Source organism: Miniopterus natalensis, chromosome 1 (assembly GCF_054644295.1).
Source record: "Miniopterus natalensis isolate mMinNat1 chromosome 1, mMinNat1.hap1, whole genome shotgun sequence".
NCBI classification, from domain to species: domain Eukaryota; kingdom Metazoa; phylum Chordata; class Mammalia; order Chiroptera; family Miniopteridae; genus Miniopterus; species Miniopterus natalensis.
The window spans coordinates 122,555,194-122,573,194 of NC_142081.1; the positions used below are offsets into that span (position 1 = coordinate 122,555,194).

The 18,001-nt window shown below is 40.0% G+C and overlaps 1 protein-coding gene across 1 annotated transcript in view; it reads left to right on the forward strand.

Moving 5' to 3' along the window:
- Positions 1–18,001, forward strand: part of ARMC3 (armadillo repeat containing 3) — a 55,130-nt gene that overhangs the window by 27,940 nt on the left and 9,189 nt on the right. The window contains exons 7-12 of the mRNA XM_087815869.1: positions 2,099–2,348; positions 6,087–6,223; positions 7,023–7,191; positions 9,617–9,714; positions 13,053–13,148; positions 13,564–13,686. Of these exons, the coding sequence (XP_087671995.1) occupies positions 2,099–2,348; positions 6,087–6,223; positions 7,023–7,191; positions 9,617–9,714; positions 13,053–13,148; positions 13,564–13,686 (873 nt within the window). The remainder of the gene's footprint in view (positions 1–2,098; positions 2,349–6,086; positions 6,224–7,022; positions 7,192–9,616; positions 9,715–13,052; positions 13,149–13,563; positions 13,687–18,001) is intronic.

Here is an 18,001-nt window from a genome sequence, read left to right on the forward strand (position 1 = left end):
AGTCAAAGGAAAAATGATTTTTTGGAAAGGTTTAAGTATATATTAATTAATTAGAATATATTCATCAGTTAAAATTCTTGCTGGAAGTATTTTTTTAATTCAGTGTTTCAACTGTAAGCTGAATGTGATGAATTTATGATAAACAAACATGTCAGAGCTCCCAAATTTTCATTTATTCATAAAATCAAAAGACCACTATGTCAATTAACAATAAGAGAACGAATTAAAAGTGAAATTATGTTAAACGTGTTCCTTTTATCCCCTAAGAAAGGAAATTAAATGCTGTCCCTCAGGTCATCATATTGAGATGCAGGGCCTTCCCCCAGTATTTTTATATCAATAAATTTGGGTTAAATGTCATCTAACCAAATATTAGCTTTAAGGGATGCCTTCCCAGAGATACCACAAAAAGGGTTAAATATACACCAAGTATAGGAGAAATGGAACTGGGTGCTGACTTTGCCTTGGTGTCAGTGTGTGTGTTTCCCTTAAGGCTAACACCAACCCAGACCTTTTATTCTCCGGAGCTGCCACCTCTTGTCACTTCCGTCCCCAATCTCTGCTGTTCAGGCTCTTTCAGAGCTGGTTTGTGCCACAACCATAGCTTCTTTCACCTAGAGCTACCAGTCTCCTTATTGAGAATTTGTTTTCTGGATAATTGTGATAATTTCTATTCTTGAATTTGTCAATTCTCCTTTACAATCAGCAAATTTACGTGACAGTGCCAAATTAAAATCAGTTCATCAGAATACAGGGCGAGGGGCTAAATCAAATAGGCTCACTTTTTTTTCTTCTTTCAATTTTGGTTATTAATACGATCTTAAATGAAAAAAAAAGTGTCAAATATAAACTTAAAAGAGATGTCGATTTACTGGAGTTTCAAGTATGCTTTGATTGTCTTGATTACCTCTATTGCCATAGTGATTTAAATCGATGTGTAGCACACAATTTTGGGTATTCCTTTAAAACCAGGATGCTCTATATATCTTATTGCTTGGAACAGCTCTTATTTGAAACCATTTCAAACATTATAGCATATAATTAAATTGTTTTCCTGCTTATTAAAATGATCTCTTTTTTGTTTTTACTATTTTATGAGCTTTTTAAGTATTTACAAAGCAAGGACTATAGAAAGTATGACGTTCCTAAACGGAGATTTAATCTTTCTAATGTGAGAAAATGTTAATATATTAATGGATAATTGTGGTCTTTTTATACTAGAAATAGGAAATTTAACAACTGAATATGCCTACATTACTGAAATTACCTATATGTCAATGTCATGTCTTTGATTTTTGATGTTTAATTTGTAAAAGCAATATTCACATGCAGAATGGTTTGCTGCCCTCAAATGTGTTAACCTCTGCCTGTAATTAGCAACCTAATCTGAAAAAGGGGAAGATGGGCTAAAGAATTTTAACTTAATCAAGAGTTCCCATGCTCACTCATTCCTCCTATTTAAAGCTGGTTTTTCTACTAGTTAGGAATATTTTAACAGACTTTCTTTTAACAGAATTGCCGGGTCTGGTAAGTATCACTGATTTAAAAAATGAACAGCAGAAGGGTTTCTAAGAAGTAGTCCTACATTTTTCTGTAACCAACAGCTGTAGATGTAGGAAAATGATTGCTTAAATTCATTTATACCTGACTTTTCCCCAGACTTCATTTCAATCACTAGAGCCTGAATTCTGGGCTCATCCCACAGTGATTTAAATTGATGTGTAGCACACAATTTGGGGTATTCCTTTAAAACCAGGATGCTCTATATATCTTATTGCTTGGAACAGCTCTTATTTGAAACCATTTCAAACATTACAGCACATAATTAAATTGTTTTCTGCTTATTAAAATGATCTCTTTTTTGTTTTTACTATTTTATGTCTTTTTAAATATTTACAAAGCAAGGACTATAGAAAGTATGATGTTCCTAAACGGAGATTTAATCTTTCTAATGAGAGAAAATGTTAATATATTAATGGATAATTTATTTCTAAAATTGTATTTATGTACTCATTTGTTTTATAAGCTCAGTTGCACACTCCGAAAATAATTTCTTGCACTTGGACGAATGACATGCATTTCACCTTCGTCTCCCCAGTGCCGCTGCTGAAGCTGATGCTATCGATCCCTTAATAAACACCCTGTCCAGCAGGCGAGATGGGGCCGTCGCCAACGCCGCCACCGTGCTGACGAACATGGCCATGCAGGAGGCCCTGCGCGTGAGCATCCAGAGCCGCGAGGCCATGGGCGCGCTCGGCGGCCCGCTGCGCTCCGCCAACATGCTCGTGCAGAGCAGGGCCGCGCTCACGGTCGCTGCCATCGCCTGCGACGCCGAGGCCCGCGCGGAGGTGAGAGCGCGCCTAACATGTGCTCCCGTTCACCTGGTCAGTCCTGATGGGTGGATTAATTTGAAACATTTTCAAGTGTTTGGCCTGATCCTCCGTCCTTGAAGCCTTTCAAAACTGGTGCGACGCTTTGGAAAACAAACGGGCACTCTCTAGCAAAGAAGGTGAACAAACCTTGTAAATCAGCAATTCGGTTTCTAAGTGCATATTCCTAGAACAACCTCTTGCCTCTGTGCTCCAGGAAGCGTTGTTTGTAATATCTAAATAACTGGAAACAAACCAGTTGTCCGACTGTTAAGAGAGTGGATAAATAAATTACGGTATATTCATAAAATGGAATCTCACATCAGTAAAAATTAATGAACTGTTGCTACAGACATCAGCAGAGATGAATCTAAACAAGCTTAATGCTGAGCAAAAGCCAGTTGTGAAGAATGTACGTTATGATTCTATTTATATGTCATTCAGAAATATGCAAAGCTAAGGAATACATTGTTTAGGCCTACATACACACATACATACATACATACATACAAGTCAGAACTATAAAGAGAAGCGAGAGAATGATTGAGCCCAAGTTCAAAAAAGTGGTTTCCTCTTGGAGAATAAGGGTGTGATGTGATTCAGAGGAGCACCCCGGGGTTCAAGGTTATTGAAATGTGTCATTTCTTAAGCTAGTGGTGAGCAAGAGGTGCGTCTTTTACTGTGATTCTTGAAATTACACATATAGATTACACACACTCTTTGGTTTCTCATATTGCAAAATTTTAAAACACAGAATTGCATTTTCTACAAGTCCATTACATAAAAGTGTATTTGGTCCTTGTGGTTGGTCCTATTAAATCTTCATGAAGATTTAATATAATCCTACAAACCTCCCTTTCTTTCTTTTCTCATCTTTTTTTTTTTTTTTTTAATTCTCACCCCAGGATATTTTTCCCATTGCTTTTCAGAGAGAGTGGAAGGGAGAGAGAGAGAGAAACATAGATGTGAGAGAGACACATCGATTGGCTGCTCCCACACGCCCCCAACTGGGGCTGAGGATTGAGCATACAACTGAGATATGTGCCCTTGACTGGAATCAACCCCGAGACCCTTCAGTCCACAGGTCGATGCTCTCTAACCACTGAGCCAAACTCGCTAGGCCTCGCTTTTCTCATCTTCGTTTGTCACCATGGCATTCTTTCAAACAGCATAGCATTTTGTTCCTCTCTCCTCAGTGTAAATGACAATAGCTAGCATTTATTGAGCACTTACTATGTGCCAAGCACTGGTGTTAAGCACTTTACATTCATTTAACCCCCACTCAAAATAGGTAAGTTTGTAATTCCTGTTTTACATATGAAGACGTGAGGCTTAGAGAAATACTGTGCTCCATGCCGAGGTGGTGAGTGTTGGATCAAGTTCAGAGCCCATGTTCTCACACTGTGCTATCTGCTCAGGCAGCCACCAAGTCTTTCCTCTTCTGTCTCTCACATTTCTGTTCTATCCCCCTTCTTTGTGCCCATTAACTCAGTTCATTTGTATTCGACCATTAAAGTAGTAAGATAGTCACCAAATATTTATTTATCAACTACTGTGTGCCAGACACTATGCTAAGGATGGGGAACACAGTGATAAACAGTAGTATCTTGGTCATACCTCTATGTAGCTTGCACAGTAGTCCATCTATTTCCTGGGATATTGCAGCTGGCTCCTTAATGCTCTCCTTACCCCTGCCATCTTCTACTCCCCACATTACCTCCAGGCTGATCTTCCAAATACGTGAGCTTCCTCACATCATTGCAGGCCCCCACTGGTTTGCTAATGCCCCGTGGAAAAAGGTGAGCTGTGTAGAGTGACTGACGTGCAAGGGCCTACCTAAGCCTGAAGTCTCTCCCCAAGTGGAGCTCTATACTCCAGAAATGCCCTACTATTTGCACTTCTGCCCTGTTCTCTTATCTATACCTTCTTGTTTCCTCTGCTTGGGAAGCTAGTCTCACTTTTGTCATCCTGATAAACTTCTGTTTTCTCCTCTAAAACCCAGCTCAGCCGTCCTCTTTGATGAGTTCTGCCTTCAGTCCTCAAACTTGGGTGCATCCTCCTCTGTGCTCCCCTTATACCCTCGGCAGGCCTCCATGGTCTGTTTTACATTATATCACTTTTGTATGAAAGATTATAATAAGCTCCTCTTGGGAAGGGAACTGAGGGCTTTCTTCCTTGTGTTCATGTCATTAATGCACACCTGGCACATAGTGAATGCTGAATAAACAGCTGTTAAATGAATGAGCAAATGGAAGGAAGGAAGGAAGGAAGGAAGGAAGGGAGGGAGGGAGGGAGGGAGGGAGGGAGGGAGGGAGGAATGAGTGGAGGGATGAATAAATAATTATGTCTTTGCCAAAAGAACACATGGAGTTAGATTACTACCTATCTTGCGTTATACTCAGAAATGTAGATGTTCAGAAATCTGGCCTGCTAAGCATAAGATGCTTCAGGAAATTTTTCTGAGCTGTCCAAGTTACATATGCTGATGTGCCATCTCTGCCAGAGTCCCTTTGTTTGAGAAGAAAATGACTGAAAGTGGATATATTCCACAGAGACCCTTGTCTTCAGGTCCTACTCATACAGACTGGCAGAACATTCTTTTTGTGTTCTAGGCTCAGATAATAAGAGTATTGCATTTCAGACAGTGAACTGAGCTCTGTCAAATCTTTTTTTTTCCCGCCTGGTTGGAATAATTTTATACATAAGTAATTTATTCTAATAATGTAATATAATTCTGTCCAGTTCTCTTATTTTTCTTCTCTTTATTACTTTTCGGAGAAATGAAGAAAAGACACTGTGTAAGGATAACCAAAGGGACTCCCTTTCTAGGGAATTGCCTCAGGATTGCTTTGACCACACTGCTGACTTGGTGCAGTGTCCAGGGACACGGTGGCACTTACCCACTGCGATTCCTCCTGCCCAGCCTTGGGATGGTATTAGTTTCCCACTCCTGCCATAACAAGTCACCATGACGTAGTGCATAAACATAATACAAATCCACTACCTTATAGTTTGGGAAGCCAGAATCTGAAAGTGGGCTACAGTCAAGGCGTCAGCAGAGCTGTGTTCCTTTTGGAGACTTCAAGGGGAAACCCATTTTCTGGCCCTTTCTAGCTCTTACCAGCACCTGCATTCCTCAGCTGTGGCCCCTTCTAGCATCACCCCAACAACCTCTGCTTCCCCACATCACCTTCCTGTGCTCCTGGCACTCTCCCCTCCCTCTTTTAAGGGCCCTTATGATTACATTGAGCCTACCCAATAATCCAGGACAATCTTTCCCATCTCAATTCCTTCACTTAGTCAACTTTTGCAAAATCCCTTAGTCACATTTGCAAGGGTCCAGGAACAAGGACATCATCTGTCTACCTCAGGGCCAAATGGACACTCAGTGTTGCAGGGCCTAGTGAATAAACACGGGCATCCCACTTGTGGGCAGTCAGAAGAGGGCTCTTTCTCCAGGCCCCACTCTGTGCAAAATCACCAGGACCTCCCTCAATTATTGTGCCCTCCTCTTGACTTTGAACAGAAAATTGGACTTCTGTCTGTAAGGGTTTGTGGTTGGCTTTATCCCCTGAATTTAATAAATTTAATATGGACACATATTAAACTGTTTTTACATAGTTACAACCTTTAATCAAATAATGAGATTTTTTTGGAAAGCATAACTCTTATATTCTGGACTCCTAATGTGTAAAATATTGGTTTTTCTACTGTTAGTTAAGAAATTCAGGTGGATTGGAGCCCCTCATAGAGCTCCTGCGCTCCAAGAATGATGAAGTCAGAAGGCATGCCAGCTGGGCCGTGATGGTCTGTGCCAGCGACGAGCTGATGGCCGCTGAATTGTGCAGGCTCGGGTGAGTGGAACTATCTCGGGTTTCTAGCTCAGACGAAGAGCAGAAATGTAGAAGCACACTTTTCAGGCCAAAGGAAGGTCAAGCAGAGTCTACACTCCCCCTCTCCGGTCTGCAGAGCTCTCAAGGGTGCTGCCTGTCACGGCAAGGGCCTGACCTCTGAAGGGACTGCCTGGTGGAAGCCAGGTCCTTCCCTTATCCTCTCTACCTTTATAAAATCATCTCCAACATTTCATTTTCCAGTTTTCCATCCTGAGAAATGCTTTTTTCATTTTCTCAATTACTGTAACACAATCCTACTTGTCCCTCAACTTTCTAAAATGAAATGAGCGCTGACGACCATCTCCATTCTGCTCCCTCCCCGACCCAAATCTTTTCATCAGAATTCCGCATTCAGCCAGCCTCACCTAATCGGTTCCCTTACCAACAGCGGCTGAGTTCCTTGCCTTTAGCATATCAGCAAATAGGATTTTTAGGTTTCACAGACAGGTTTGCCCTATTTCTAAACATTCTTATTCTTTGTATATATTGCCCGCTTAGCTCCAAAAGTCGAAATTAAATACTAATTTTGCTTTAAACAAAGAACCTTTTTCTCCCTGAAAGTGTGCTTTTCAACTATTTGAATATGAGTTACTACAGAAAGGAGTGATTTGTCTTGATAACTGTGAGTATTACTTTATCTAAAAGGGTAGGATGGCTTTACCTTTCCTTCTCATTCAGGATCTTAGCTAGGTAGATAAACGAGAACTTAATGTTGGATGGCTTACATAAAGCAAATACTACCTTTTGCTTTTATCGACAGGGCTTTAGATATCCTTGAAGAAATTAATCTATCAGTAAGTCGAAAAAATAAATTCAGTGAGGCAGCTTATAACAAATTGCTCAACAACAACCTGTCCCTGAAATACAGCCAGACGGGCTACCTGTCATCAAGTAACATCATTAGCGACGGCTTCTATGACTATGGCCGGGTAAGTCCTAGTTTGTAGTTTAGTGTGTATGATAAGAATTTTTTCCTTTATCATTATGCCATTGCATTGCAACTTCATAATTCAGCCTACCATAGTTTATATTTTGCGGACAGAAACTCGGGAATCAGAACTTCATCCTTAACTTTGTCTGGCTATAAGATTTTGCATATGTATATACTTTTAACTGGACTCTGATTACTTGCACTTAAATGAGCTTGCTATGCTAGTTCTAGATTCAGAGAGGATGTGAAAAAGCAGTACTTTCAGCTCTGTTACTTCCAGGGCTCAGTGTTAGTGATAAGGACAGAAGTATGTGTTTTTCCTTTTATTATAGTCTAATTGAAATTAATCAGATTGTAATACTGGATTTAAAAATGTAATGTAGAAGACTATTGTTTTACTTACCTGCATTTCTGATTATGATTTTTAAAACAATGTACAGTGCAATTCAGTGTTAATGTTGAGAGAAATGGGAAGCTAAAAATTAGCATCTTGGGGACTTTTCGACATTGCTGCTTAAGCCAGTGTTTTCTACTACTTCTGGGAACCAAAAGCAAAAGCAATAAGAAGAATAGGGAAACGTTTTAAACCCACAGACTCCATTTTAGGCAAGACTAGGAAACAGGTATGATCCGCAAACTTCAAAAATTTCAAGAGTTACCAAGAGTCCCTGAAATCAGACAGAAGCTGTTCAAAAAGAACAATGAAAAGGGGAAGAAAAAAGCACAAGAGAGTCAGGGGTGGCAGACCTCAGAAAATACCATCGAAAAGGTTTACTTCCTGAGGTGATGGGGGAACTCAGAAGTACAAACTCGGAACTCTCTGCTCCAGGTGGTGCGGACCTCGGGAGCTGGGGTGAGCAAGGCTGGCGGCAGGAGCCCAGTTGGCCGATTTGGTTCAAAGAAGCAGAGGAGACAGGGCCATAACAAACATCACATAGCTAAGTCGTATTTGCAGGAAACACTCAATCATGGTAACAGAATTAAAGCTGTTTTGAATAATGAGGACAGCTAGCCTAAAACTTTAGCTCTTCCTTCTGCTTCCCCTGACCAACATCACCCCCACAGCACAGGCACAAACCCCCATAACGCACGTACACACCACTGAGAAGTCACTGCTCCAAGAAAGCCCATCTCACTGATGATTAATTTTTTGCAAGTTGGCACAACATTAGTACAAAGATGCTTTAAGAAGGGAATGAGGGAAAAGAGTAGAAAAACCATCAAAGAACATATCAGAAAAATGTTGCCATGGATCAGAAAATGGTGACAAAATGTATTTGTTCATGAGTTTTAAAAAAAGTTAAGGAGACAATATCCTTTATAAAGGAGAATTTTCTGATTCATTCAGTAAATATTAAGTTTCTAGTATTGTAGGCTTTGAATATGTCAGTGAACAAGAGACAAAGGTCTCCCATAGCACCAGGGGGAAGAGGCAGACAATAAACAATAAACATCACAGCTAAATACATTACATCACATGATTGAAATAATAGCTATGGGGGAGAGGTAAGTAGAGCAGAGTCAGGATAAGGGGGCTCTGTAGTGGTGGGGAATACTGGGGTTGATTGTTGTAATTTTCAAAACTGTGGTCAAGGAGGCCTCACTGAGAGGCAATACCTGAGCAAAAACTTGAAGAAGGTGTGGGCCTTAGCCATGGGGATATCTGGGGGAAGAGCTTCCTAGGCAGAGGAAACTAGTGCAGAGGCCATTAAGTGTAAACATACTTGGCATATTTAAGAAACAGCAAAGTCAATGTAGCTAGAGCTGAGGGAACCAAGGACAGAATGGTGATTAAATCAGAGAGGTAAAGAGAGGCCAGATCATCTAAGCCTTATAGACCATCCGAAGGATTTTAGCCTTTACTCTAAATGAAGTAGGAAACCTTGGCAGGAGAATGACATGATCCATCTTATTTTAAAAGGATCATGAAAAGTATCTTGGATGAGAGAGGAATCTAACCAGAATGTGATTGGAAAAAAATACCTTAGAAGGTGACCTGGGCTAACCGTCTTCACCAGACTGATAAAATTGTTAGTGCAGAGCTTTGTCTAGCCTATTTTCAGATAACCTTACAACTTTTTTGTAATCTGTTCAGTAACTAGTTACTCTTTCAGACAATTAAGGTCTCCCTTGTATTTATAGAAGGATTTGTAAACTCAAATACTTTCAGGGCCAAATTATATGATAATTATGGTGTGAAACAGCTGAGAATAAAGCAATAGAGACTGTGGGAACTGGAGAGATACATCCTGCCCAAAGGCAAGATGTCCACAACTCCAGGTTCCTATTTCTAATTGTGTGTGTGCCTCTGTGTCTGTGTGAAATCAGACACCTCAAACAGTTGAGAACATATAGTATCAGCACTCATATTAAAAAATATAATCCATGCCAATATTACTTTTCAATCTTTAAATTATCCACAGATAAATCCTGGCACCAAACTTTGGCCTTTGAAGGATCTCTGCTTACAAGAACCAAATGATCTACGTACTATACTCTTGGTTAACAATAGATCTGATGTGTGAGTCTATGGGGAAGCAGTGGTTTGGGGAAGCACTTACTTTTTTTGCTTGTCCATCATCATGAGAATATGTAAAGGTTCCTAGTATGGTATCTTTTCTGTCCCTTGTATATCAAGCACCACCATGAAAATAAAACACTGATCCATAAACTCATAGCCTGACATAGTAAAGTCCATGGAATACCACCATGGTTTTTCCTTTGACTCCATGTTACCAGTCAATTCCATATATATTTCAGCAGTCAGGGCTTCTTACTTTTCTGGTAACGTGAAGTAATTGAAGAAAGTATAATTAGGAGCAAACCAAAATGAATGATGTTTACAACTCTCCACAACTGAATGCAGGCGTCCAAATACTGCACAATGTGTATATATATATATATAATAATGTTTTATATATATGTAAAATAACTACTGCACAATGCTTCACATATATATATAAAATAGGAGAGTTAGAAACTAAAGCATCATTCTTCTTTAAATAGTTGCATATATCTATATAATACACTTTATGTGACACATTTTATAAAAATATTTCCTATTCTAGCTCATGGAAAGCTTTATAATATTTCTTGTCTTATCTTAACTTCTTCTTTATGCTCTTATTTTTTATTTTTAAAAATTTATCTTTATTGTTGAAAGCACTACAAGTGTCCCATTCCCCCCCCCCCAGTTGACTCCCTCCACCTCATTCCTACCCCCTCCCCAGGCCTTTACCCTGTCATTGTCTGTGTCCATGGGTTATGCACATATGCATATAACTTCTTTGGTCTATCTCCTCCCACCCTCCACCCCCCTTCCCTATTCCCTCTGAAATATGATCATCTGTTGCATGCATCAATGTCTCTGGTACCACTTAGTTTGTCAGATTCTTTTGTTCATTAGCTTCTTCTTAAAGAAGACCCTTCAACATTTCCTGTAGTGCTGGTCTGGTGGTGATCAACTCCTTTGGTTTCTCCTTGTCTGAGAAGCTCTTTATCTGACCTTCAATTCTAAATGATAGCTTTGCTGTGTAGAGTAATCTTGGTTGTAGGTTCTTGCTTTTCATCACTTTGAATATTTCTTGCCAGTCCCTTCTGGCCTGCAAGGTTTCTGTTGAGAAATCAGCTGACAGTCGTATGGGTGCTCCCTTGTAGGTAACTAACTGCTTTTCTCTTGGTGCTTTTAAGATTCTCTCTTTGTCTTTAACCTTTGGCAGTTTAATTATGATGTGTCTTGCTGTGGGCCTCTTTGGGTTCCTCTTGCTTGGGACCCTCTGTGCTTCCTGGACTTATAAGTCTCTTTCTTTCCCCAGGTAGGGGAAGTTTTCTGTAATTATTTTTTCAAATAGGTTTTCAATTTCTTCCTCTCTTTCTTCTTCTGGCACTCCAATAATACGAATGTTGGGCTGCTTGAAGTTTTCCCAGAGGCTCCTTATACTATCTTCATATTTCTGGATTCTTTTTTCTTTTTTCTCATCTGGTTGGGTGCTTTTTGTTTCCTCATGTTCCAAATTGCTGATTTGACTCTCAGTGTCCTCTACTCTACTGTTGATTCCCTATAAATTATTATTCATTTCAGTTCGTGTAGCCTTCATTTCTGATAGGTATTTTATTAGGTCATTGAAGGTCTCACTTGTTTTCATAATAGTCTTACTAATATCCTTGAACATCCTTATAACCAAAATTCTGAACTCTGTATTTGTTAGCTTGCTTGGTTCTATTTTATTTAGTTCCTTTTCTGGAGATTTCTTCTGAGCTTTCCTTTGTGACATGTTTCTTTGCCTCCACATTTTGGCTGCTTCTAGGTGTTTGTTTCTATGTATTAGTTAGAGCTGCTATGTCTCCTGGAATTTGTAGAGTGGCTTTGTATAGTAGGTGTCCTGTAGGGTCCAGTGGCTCAGCCTCCCCAGTCACCTGAGCTGGGCCTTCTAGTTGCTCCCCTGTGTGGGCTGTGTGCACTGTCCTGTTGTAGTTGAGCCTTGGTTGTTGTTGGCGTCACTGGGAAGAATTGACCCGCAGACCAATCAGCTGTGAGGACCAGGTACAACTACAGAGCCAAAGAGCTGCTGTGTTGGAGACACTCCTATGGAGCAGGATTTACTTCAGTGGAGCTTTGATGTTCACGAAGTGCGCCCCTTGAGTGTCACTTGTGGATGTGGTAGGGTTGTAATCCAGCGTGGTCGAGTCTGATCACCAGGTGCACTGTCTCTGGGGCCTCCCTGGAGGTGCAAAGTCAGCCCGTGCCAGTGCCTTGCCCAGGGCCACCCAGCATGAGCTACACAGCAAACTGTAGTTGGCTACTCCTTGTGCTGGGCTTGGAGGTGTCCAGGAGAGGCCGAGCTATGAGCCAATGCAGGCTGCCACTAGTGCCAGGCCTGGGGCCGCTTATCAAGCCCTATGGGGCCCTCTGCTGCTTGTTTGAGAGATTTTAGGAAAGTCCTAAGCATAAGGTTTGAGAGGCCACTTACACAGAAAAGCCACTGGGAATGGCCTGGATGAGCTTGCAGATAGAAAGGGGCGGGGCCTCCAGGATCACAGAGTGGGGCCAAAGGCGTGAGTCAGGTGCTGGCGATTCAAATATGGCGCCTGCCTGTCGGCTGTGTGTGGGGAGGACTCGCCAAAGGAGCAATGGCCTCTGCCAGCTCTTCTGCCTGGGAGGAAGCTGCCCCTCCAGCTCTCTCTCCAATTTCAGGCAGGTTAGTTCCTCCCCAAATATCCCAGGTCCTTTCAGGCTGCTGCTCGGCGCTGGGCTCAGAGGGAGTGTGTCTGAGTGAGTCCGTGCGTGGGCCCTTTAAGAGGAGCTGCTGGGGCTCTCGCGACCCTCAGCCACAGTCCCAATTGGTTTTCACAACCCGAAGTTGTGGGGGCGTCTATTCCTGGCCATGGAGCCCTGGGCTGGGGGCCTGCTGTGGGCCTGGGACCCTCACTCCTCCGGGAAACCTCCACCGCTGAGATTCCCTCCTGGGTTTAACCCGCGGCACCGGGTGTGGGCCCTTGGCCGTGTCTCTGCGATTCAGCCCCATTCTGTCCACGTCTCTGCCCCTCCTACGGGCCTCGGTGCTGCTTCAGCTCCCTGGTTGTGGGGCTTCTGTTCAGCCAGATCTCAGGAGGTTCTGAGTGATGGTGATTCTGTATTTTAGTTGTAATTTTGATGTGGCTGCGGGAGGCGGTGGGTGCAGCTGTTACCTACGTGCCATCTTATTTCACCTTCTTTATGCTTTTAAATTAATGTCACTGTTAAGAGTCAGCTCCAAATATGATTTCCAGGGGGAAAAAAATCTGTTTTGTAGGACAAAGCCAGTACTGATGAGCAAATTATTTTAATTTGTCCATAATTTCAAATATGTAAAATTTTAGTTCTCCACCTCCATCTACAGAAGATAAATCCTCAGAGGTCGGTTATGGGCGAAGTATTTCTTCTTCATCTTCTTTAAGAAGATCAAGTAAAGAAAAGGCTAGGTAAGAAAATGATCTTTTACCTGCACTCAAATAATTCTCCTCTTACTGTGGGAGTAAAAAGAATTAGATTTTAGATTTTGGTGAACCATTCTTAGATTCTTCTTATAGTAATATAATTTCATAATTGGTTTTTTAAGTTGCTAGGGAAAGGATCTCTGGAAAAGGAGGCAGGAAACCTGGTTTGACATTCTGTCTGCTGAAAGCCTACAGTGAGGCCTGGAGCACATGATTTAGTGTCTGTGAGCAAGCTTAGTTTCTTTATCTGTAGATGGAATAATGCCTGGTGCCCTGCTTTGTAATGGTGAAAGGAATCAAAACATAAGGGAAGTGAAAATGCCATACAAATTATTAAATGCCTTCAAATGTATTGTTATTTTCCATATGATTGAAATTGATCCTGTTTTTTTATAAATGACAAGAAAATTTATTATTTTAGTGCTGGATTTGGATCTCCCACAGAAGATAAGTCAGAACCTACTTCTGGACGAAATACTGCTCTTAGCAAAAGCGCCATGAAAGAAAAGGGATCGAGGTAAGAAATGTGGTGTTTATTCTTCCCCTAATTGTAACCAGGTCAAGTTTTAATTACCCAACACAGTTGGTGAAAGGAGGGGGTGGCTTTTAAATGGGAAGCTTTTCTTATGGAATCAGTATGTTGAACTAAGCCGGACTCATGAAATGTAATTAAAATTAACTTTATTTTTGTCTCCTGCTGTCTCTCAAACTTACCCAGAGGGATTTCTTCTCCTGCCTCTGGGTGAGATCTCAAGTCACTTTGATCATTATGAAGTCGTACAGTCACTTTAATTAAAAAATGACAGCGGAAGCAGTCTCTAGTCAGTCATTTAAAAGTCCAACCCTGTGTAGTATCCAACTTAAAATGAACTTTGCACGCCCCGGTCACACTGGCTAGAGGGAGTTCTCTCTCTCCCCTGCTTTGTGCATCCCCACCCCGCCCACCTGGTCACCCATCTCTGATCCCGGAGGTAGTGAAGGTAGCTCAGAGAGGGAGAGGGAAACAAGGGAAACAGGACCAACATCTCATTTGGTTGAAATATGTTGAATGTGGTTTTGTGCTTTTTAGGCCTGGCATATTTAAACATACTTTATACCTGTCTACATATTTTTTAATATTAATATATTATTTCTCTTGTGAGCACTTTCCTGGACTCTTCAAAAACCCTCTGGACCTCTTGCCACACACTCTGTGACTCTTCGGTTATTTTCCACTTCAGCCCTCACAAGCATTGTGGTATTGGAGTCTGTTTGGCCTAATATGGACCATCTCTTTTCTAAACTGAGACTGTCCCCTCAGGTCCCTAAGGTGTGAGCATGGCTTGTTCTTTTCCTCAGACCTCAGAGCTGTTTGTGTTCTATTTCTGACTTTGTTTTTATTGTCGGTCTCTGTTGCTCATTTTTCTGATCTCTGCCTCTAACCTGCCACTGTGGTTCCAGCCCTGACAACTTTTGCCCTCCCCCTTCCTTTTCCTCCTCTAGGGGCCTCTTTGCTTCTCCTCTACTGGACTGAGAGCTCCTTGAGGACAAGAACATGTTCTGATTTGAATAATTTCTCTTTTCATCCCCAGTATTTAGCACCGTGCTTAGTTTTCATATGTAGGCATTCACATTTGTTCAAGATAAAAATCTGAACTTTTGCAGGAAATGGTTATTTTTGACATGATCCACATTTATAAATTATGTGTCTTGAGCAAATAAGTTACCTTTTCCTTGCATGAGTTCCCTAATCAGTAAAATGGAAAAAATAAATTAACAGATCATCTACTAGATTCCAGGAATTGTTCCAATGTGGGAAATAGAGCAGTGAACAAAAACTCCTGTCTTCATAGAACTTACATGCTAGTGGGGAGACAGACAACAAACAAAATAAACCACACACACATACACACACTCTCTATATAAAAAATATATAGAGAATATATATTCTCCTAATCCCAAAATAAATTGTATCTTCACTTGGTAGAATAGACTGGGTAGAAACAGGACACCCAATGGAATAGATTTCTTATTTTTTCACTCAAATGGAATTCATTGAATGCTGCCTGGTATTATGATTATTTTTCCACATACCAAAATCTTTCTACTTAAATAAAAACCCCAAATGGGTTGGATTCATTTCTCCTTCCAGCCTTGTCCTATAGTTTATATATTCAACTAGTTGATGATAACAAAAAAGAGCAAGTGATTAAACTTTGAAAATGTCAGTACACAATTTGGGGCCAAATATTGCTCTCTACTTACCTACCTGCCTATGCATTCTCTTATGAAAATAGAAAATATCCTAATTGTTTTGGATCCACACAGTAAATCTCTGTTTTCTGAGGTAGGTTTGCTAAGGTCTCTGCAAGAAAGGTAAAAATTCTGCTATCTTTCATCATAAATTGATGTTCTTTCTGAGAATTAACTTTATAGGAATTAATTTTGTAATTTCCAGGTGATTGTTTCTGTATTTATTTAGAAATGCAATTCATGTAGGCAGTGAAGCCCTTATTAACACAACTTGGCAGCCTTTGTGGGAAAGTAGTCCAAATGAAATGATTCTATTTTTTAGCAGCAGTCAAGGACAGTACAGGAGTTTGGGTAAATTACCTATTTTTAATCACTCAGTGGGATGGCTCTCTCTGATGGTAACATCTTCTACATGCCAAGTGATTTTTCTTACGCTTCAGGCAGCACACCCAGCGAGAAGTATACCTCTTTGTTTTACAGGTGGTTCTGCGTAATCACAGGGTCGAACTCTCCAATCTCATAAACTTATCCTGTAATTTTAGAAAGCAAATAAACCTATCTATGCTTTCTACCATTCTAATTGACCTTCCTAGTGTTGGTTCTTAATTTACAAAAATCTTACTATGTATGTGAATATGTTCAGTTTATTTATTTTACAGAAAAGAAATGGGTTAAGAAGATACAGCTGAGAAATATTAAATTTTGCTTAGAGATTTTATATTACATTGTATCTTAGATTGATACAATCCTATGATTTTATTCAGGTTTCCCCAGTTTTATTTCCAACGTGTGTGTGTGTGTGTGTGTGTGTGTGTGTGTGAGAGAGAGAGAGAGAGAGAGAGAGAGAAAGAGAGAGAGAGAGTGTATATGTTTAGTTCTATACAATTTTATCACATCTGTAAGTTCATGTGTCTATGACTACAATTAAGATAATGAACATTTTGCCCTGGCTGGTGTTCTCAGTGGTTAGAGCGCCGGCCCTCACACTGAAGGGTCTCGGGTTTGATTCCCAGTCAAGGGTACGTGCCTGGGTTGTGCAGGTTCAGTTCCGGCCTGATTGGAGCATGAGCGAGAAGCAACACATCAATGTTTCTCTGTTTCTCTCTCCCTCCACCCTTCCATTCTCTCAAAAAATCAGTGGAAAAAATATCCTCAGGTGAGGATTAACAAAAACAAAACAAAAAGATAATAAACATTTCTATCACTACATGGATCTTTCACGTTTAATTTGCTTCAGCACCGTTTGTTGAAAAGGCTATCCTTCTTTCATTGAATTGTTTTTGTACCTTTGTTAAAATCAGTTGAGCTTATTAGTGGGTCTACTTCTGGGTCTTCTGTTCTGTTGCATTAATCAGTGTGCCTGTCTCTCCACCAGGATCGCTCTGTCTGGATTACTGTAGCCGTATAGTAAGCTTTGATATCAGGTAGGAAGGTTCTTCCTACTTTATTCTTCTTTGTCAGAATTGATTTAGCTATGCTGTGCCTTCCTGTATGAATTTTAGAATAAGATATTTTTTATGTCTACAAAAAACTCTGCTTGGATTTGATAGGAGTTATATAAAACCTAGCGATTAGTTTGGAGAGAATTTACATCTTTCATATGTTACATCTTTAAATCTATGAACACTATGTCCTATCCTTTATTTAGGGCTTCTTTGATTGCTTTTCACAGCATTTTAAATATTCTGTACTCAGATTCTTTACATATTTTGCCAAGTTTATCCCTAAGGATTTAACTCTCTTGGAGCAATTGTAAGTGCTCCAAAACTTTTTTGTTTTTCACATGTTTGTTGCTACTCTATAGAAACACAATTTTTGTATGTTGTCCTAATATCTTGAAACCTTGACAAACTCACTTGTTAGTTCTAGGAATTTTTTTGTGGGTTTTTAAATTTTCTTTCTTTTCTTTTTGTGTGTGTGTAGATTCCTTGGGATTTTCTACATAGACAATTGTATCATCTGCTTTGTCTTTAGTTTTTGATAGCTTTACTTTCGTGTGTCTGGAAGTGAAATTCTTTGGGTTTATCTTATTGATATTTACTAAAATTGTTGACTATGTAGATTTATATTTTTAACCAAATTAAGGAAGCCATCTCAGTCCTAATTATTCATTCTTTTTGATACTTCATCTTTCTCTTCTTCTGGGTATTTAATGACACCAATATTGGATCTTTTTTTATTGCACAACAAGTCCCTGAGACTCTGGCAGTTGTTGTTTCAATCTTCTGTTCTTTGTGTTGTTCAGATTGGATAATTTTTATCAATCTATCTTCAAATTTATGGCTTATTTCTTCTGTTATCTCTATTCTATTAAAGCCATTGAGAAAATTGTATTTTTCTAAGTTTTGGTATTATATCTTCAGCTCTGAAGTTCTATTTTTATATCTCCTATTTCTTTCTAAAATTTTCAAACTCTATTCATTTCAAGAGTGCTTGTTACTAATTACAGCATTTACATCTGTGTCACCTTGGCATTGATGTCTATTGATTGTCTTCTCATACGAGTTGAGGTTTTCCTGGTTCTTTGTATGCTGAGTAATTAGATTGTAATATCATGTTATGAGTGCTGCAGTTATTTATGGGTCTTATATACATTCTAA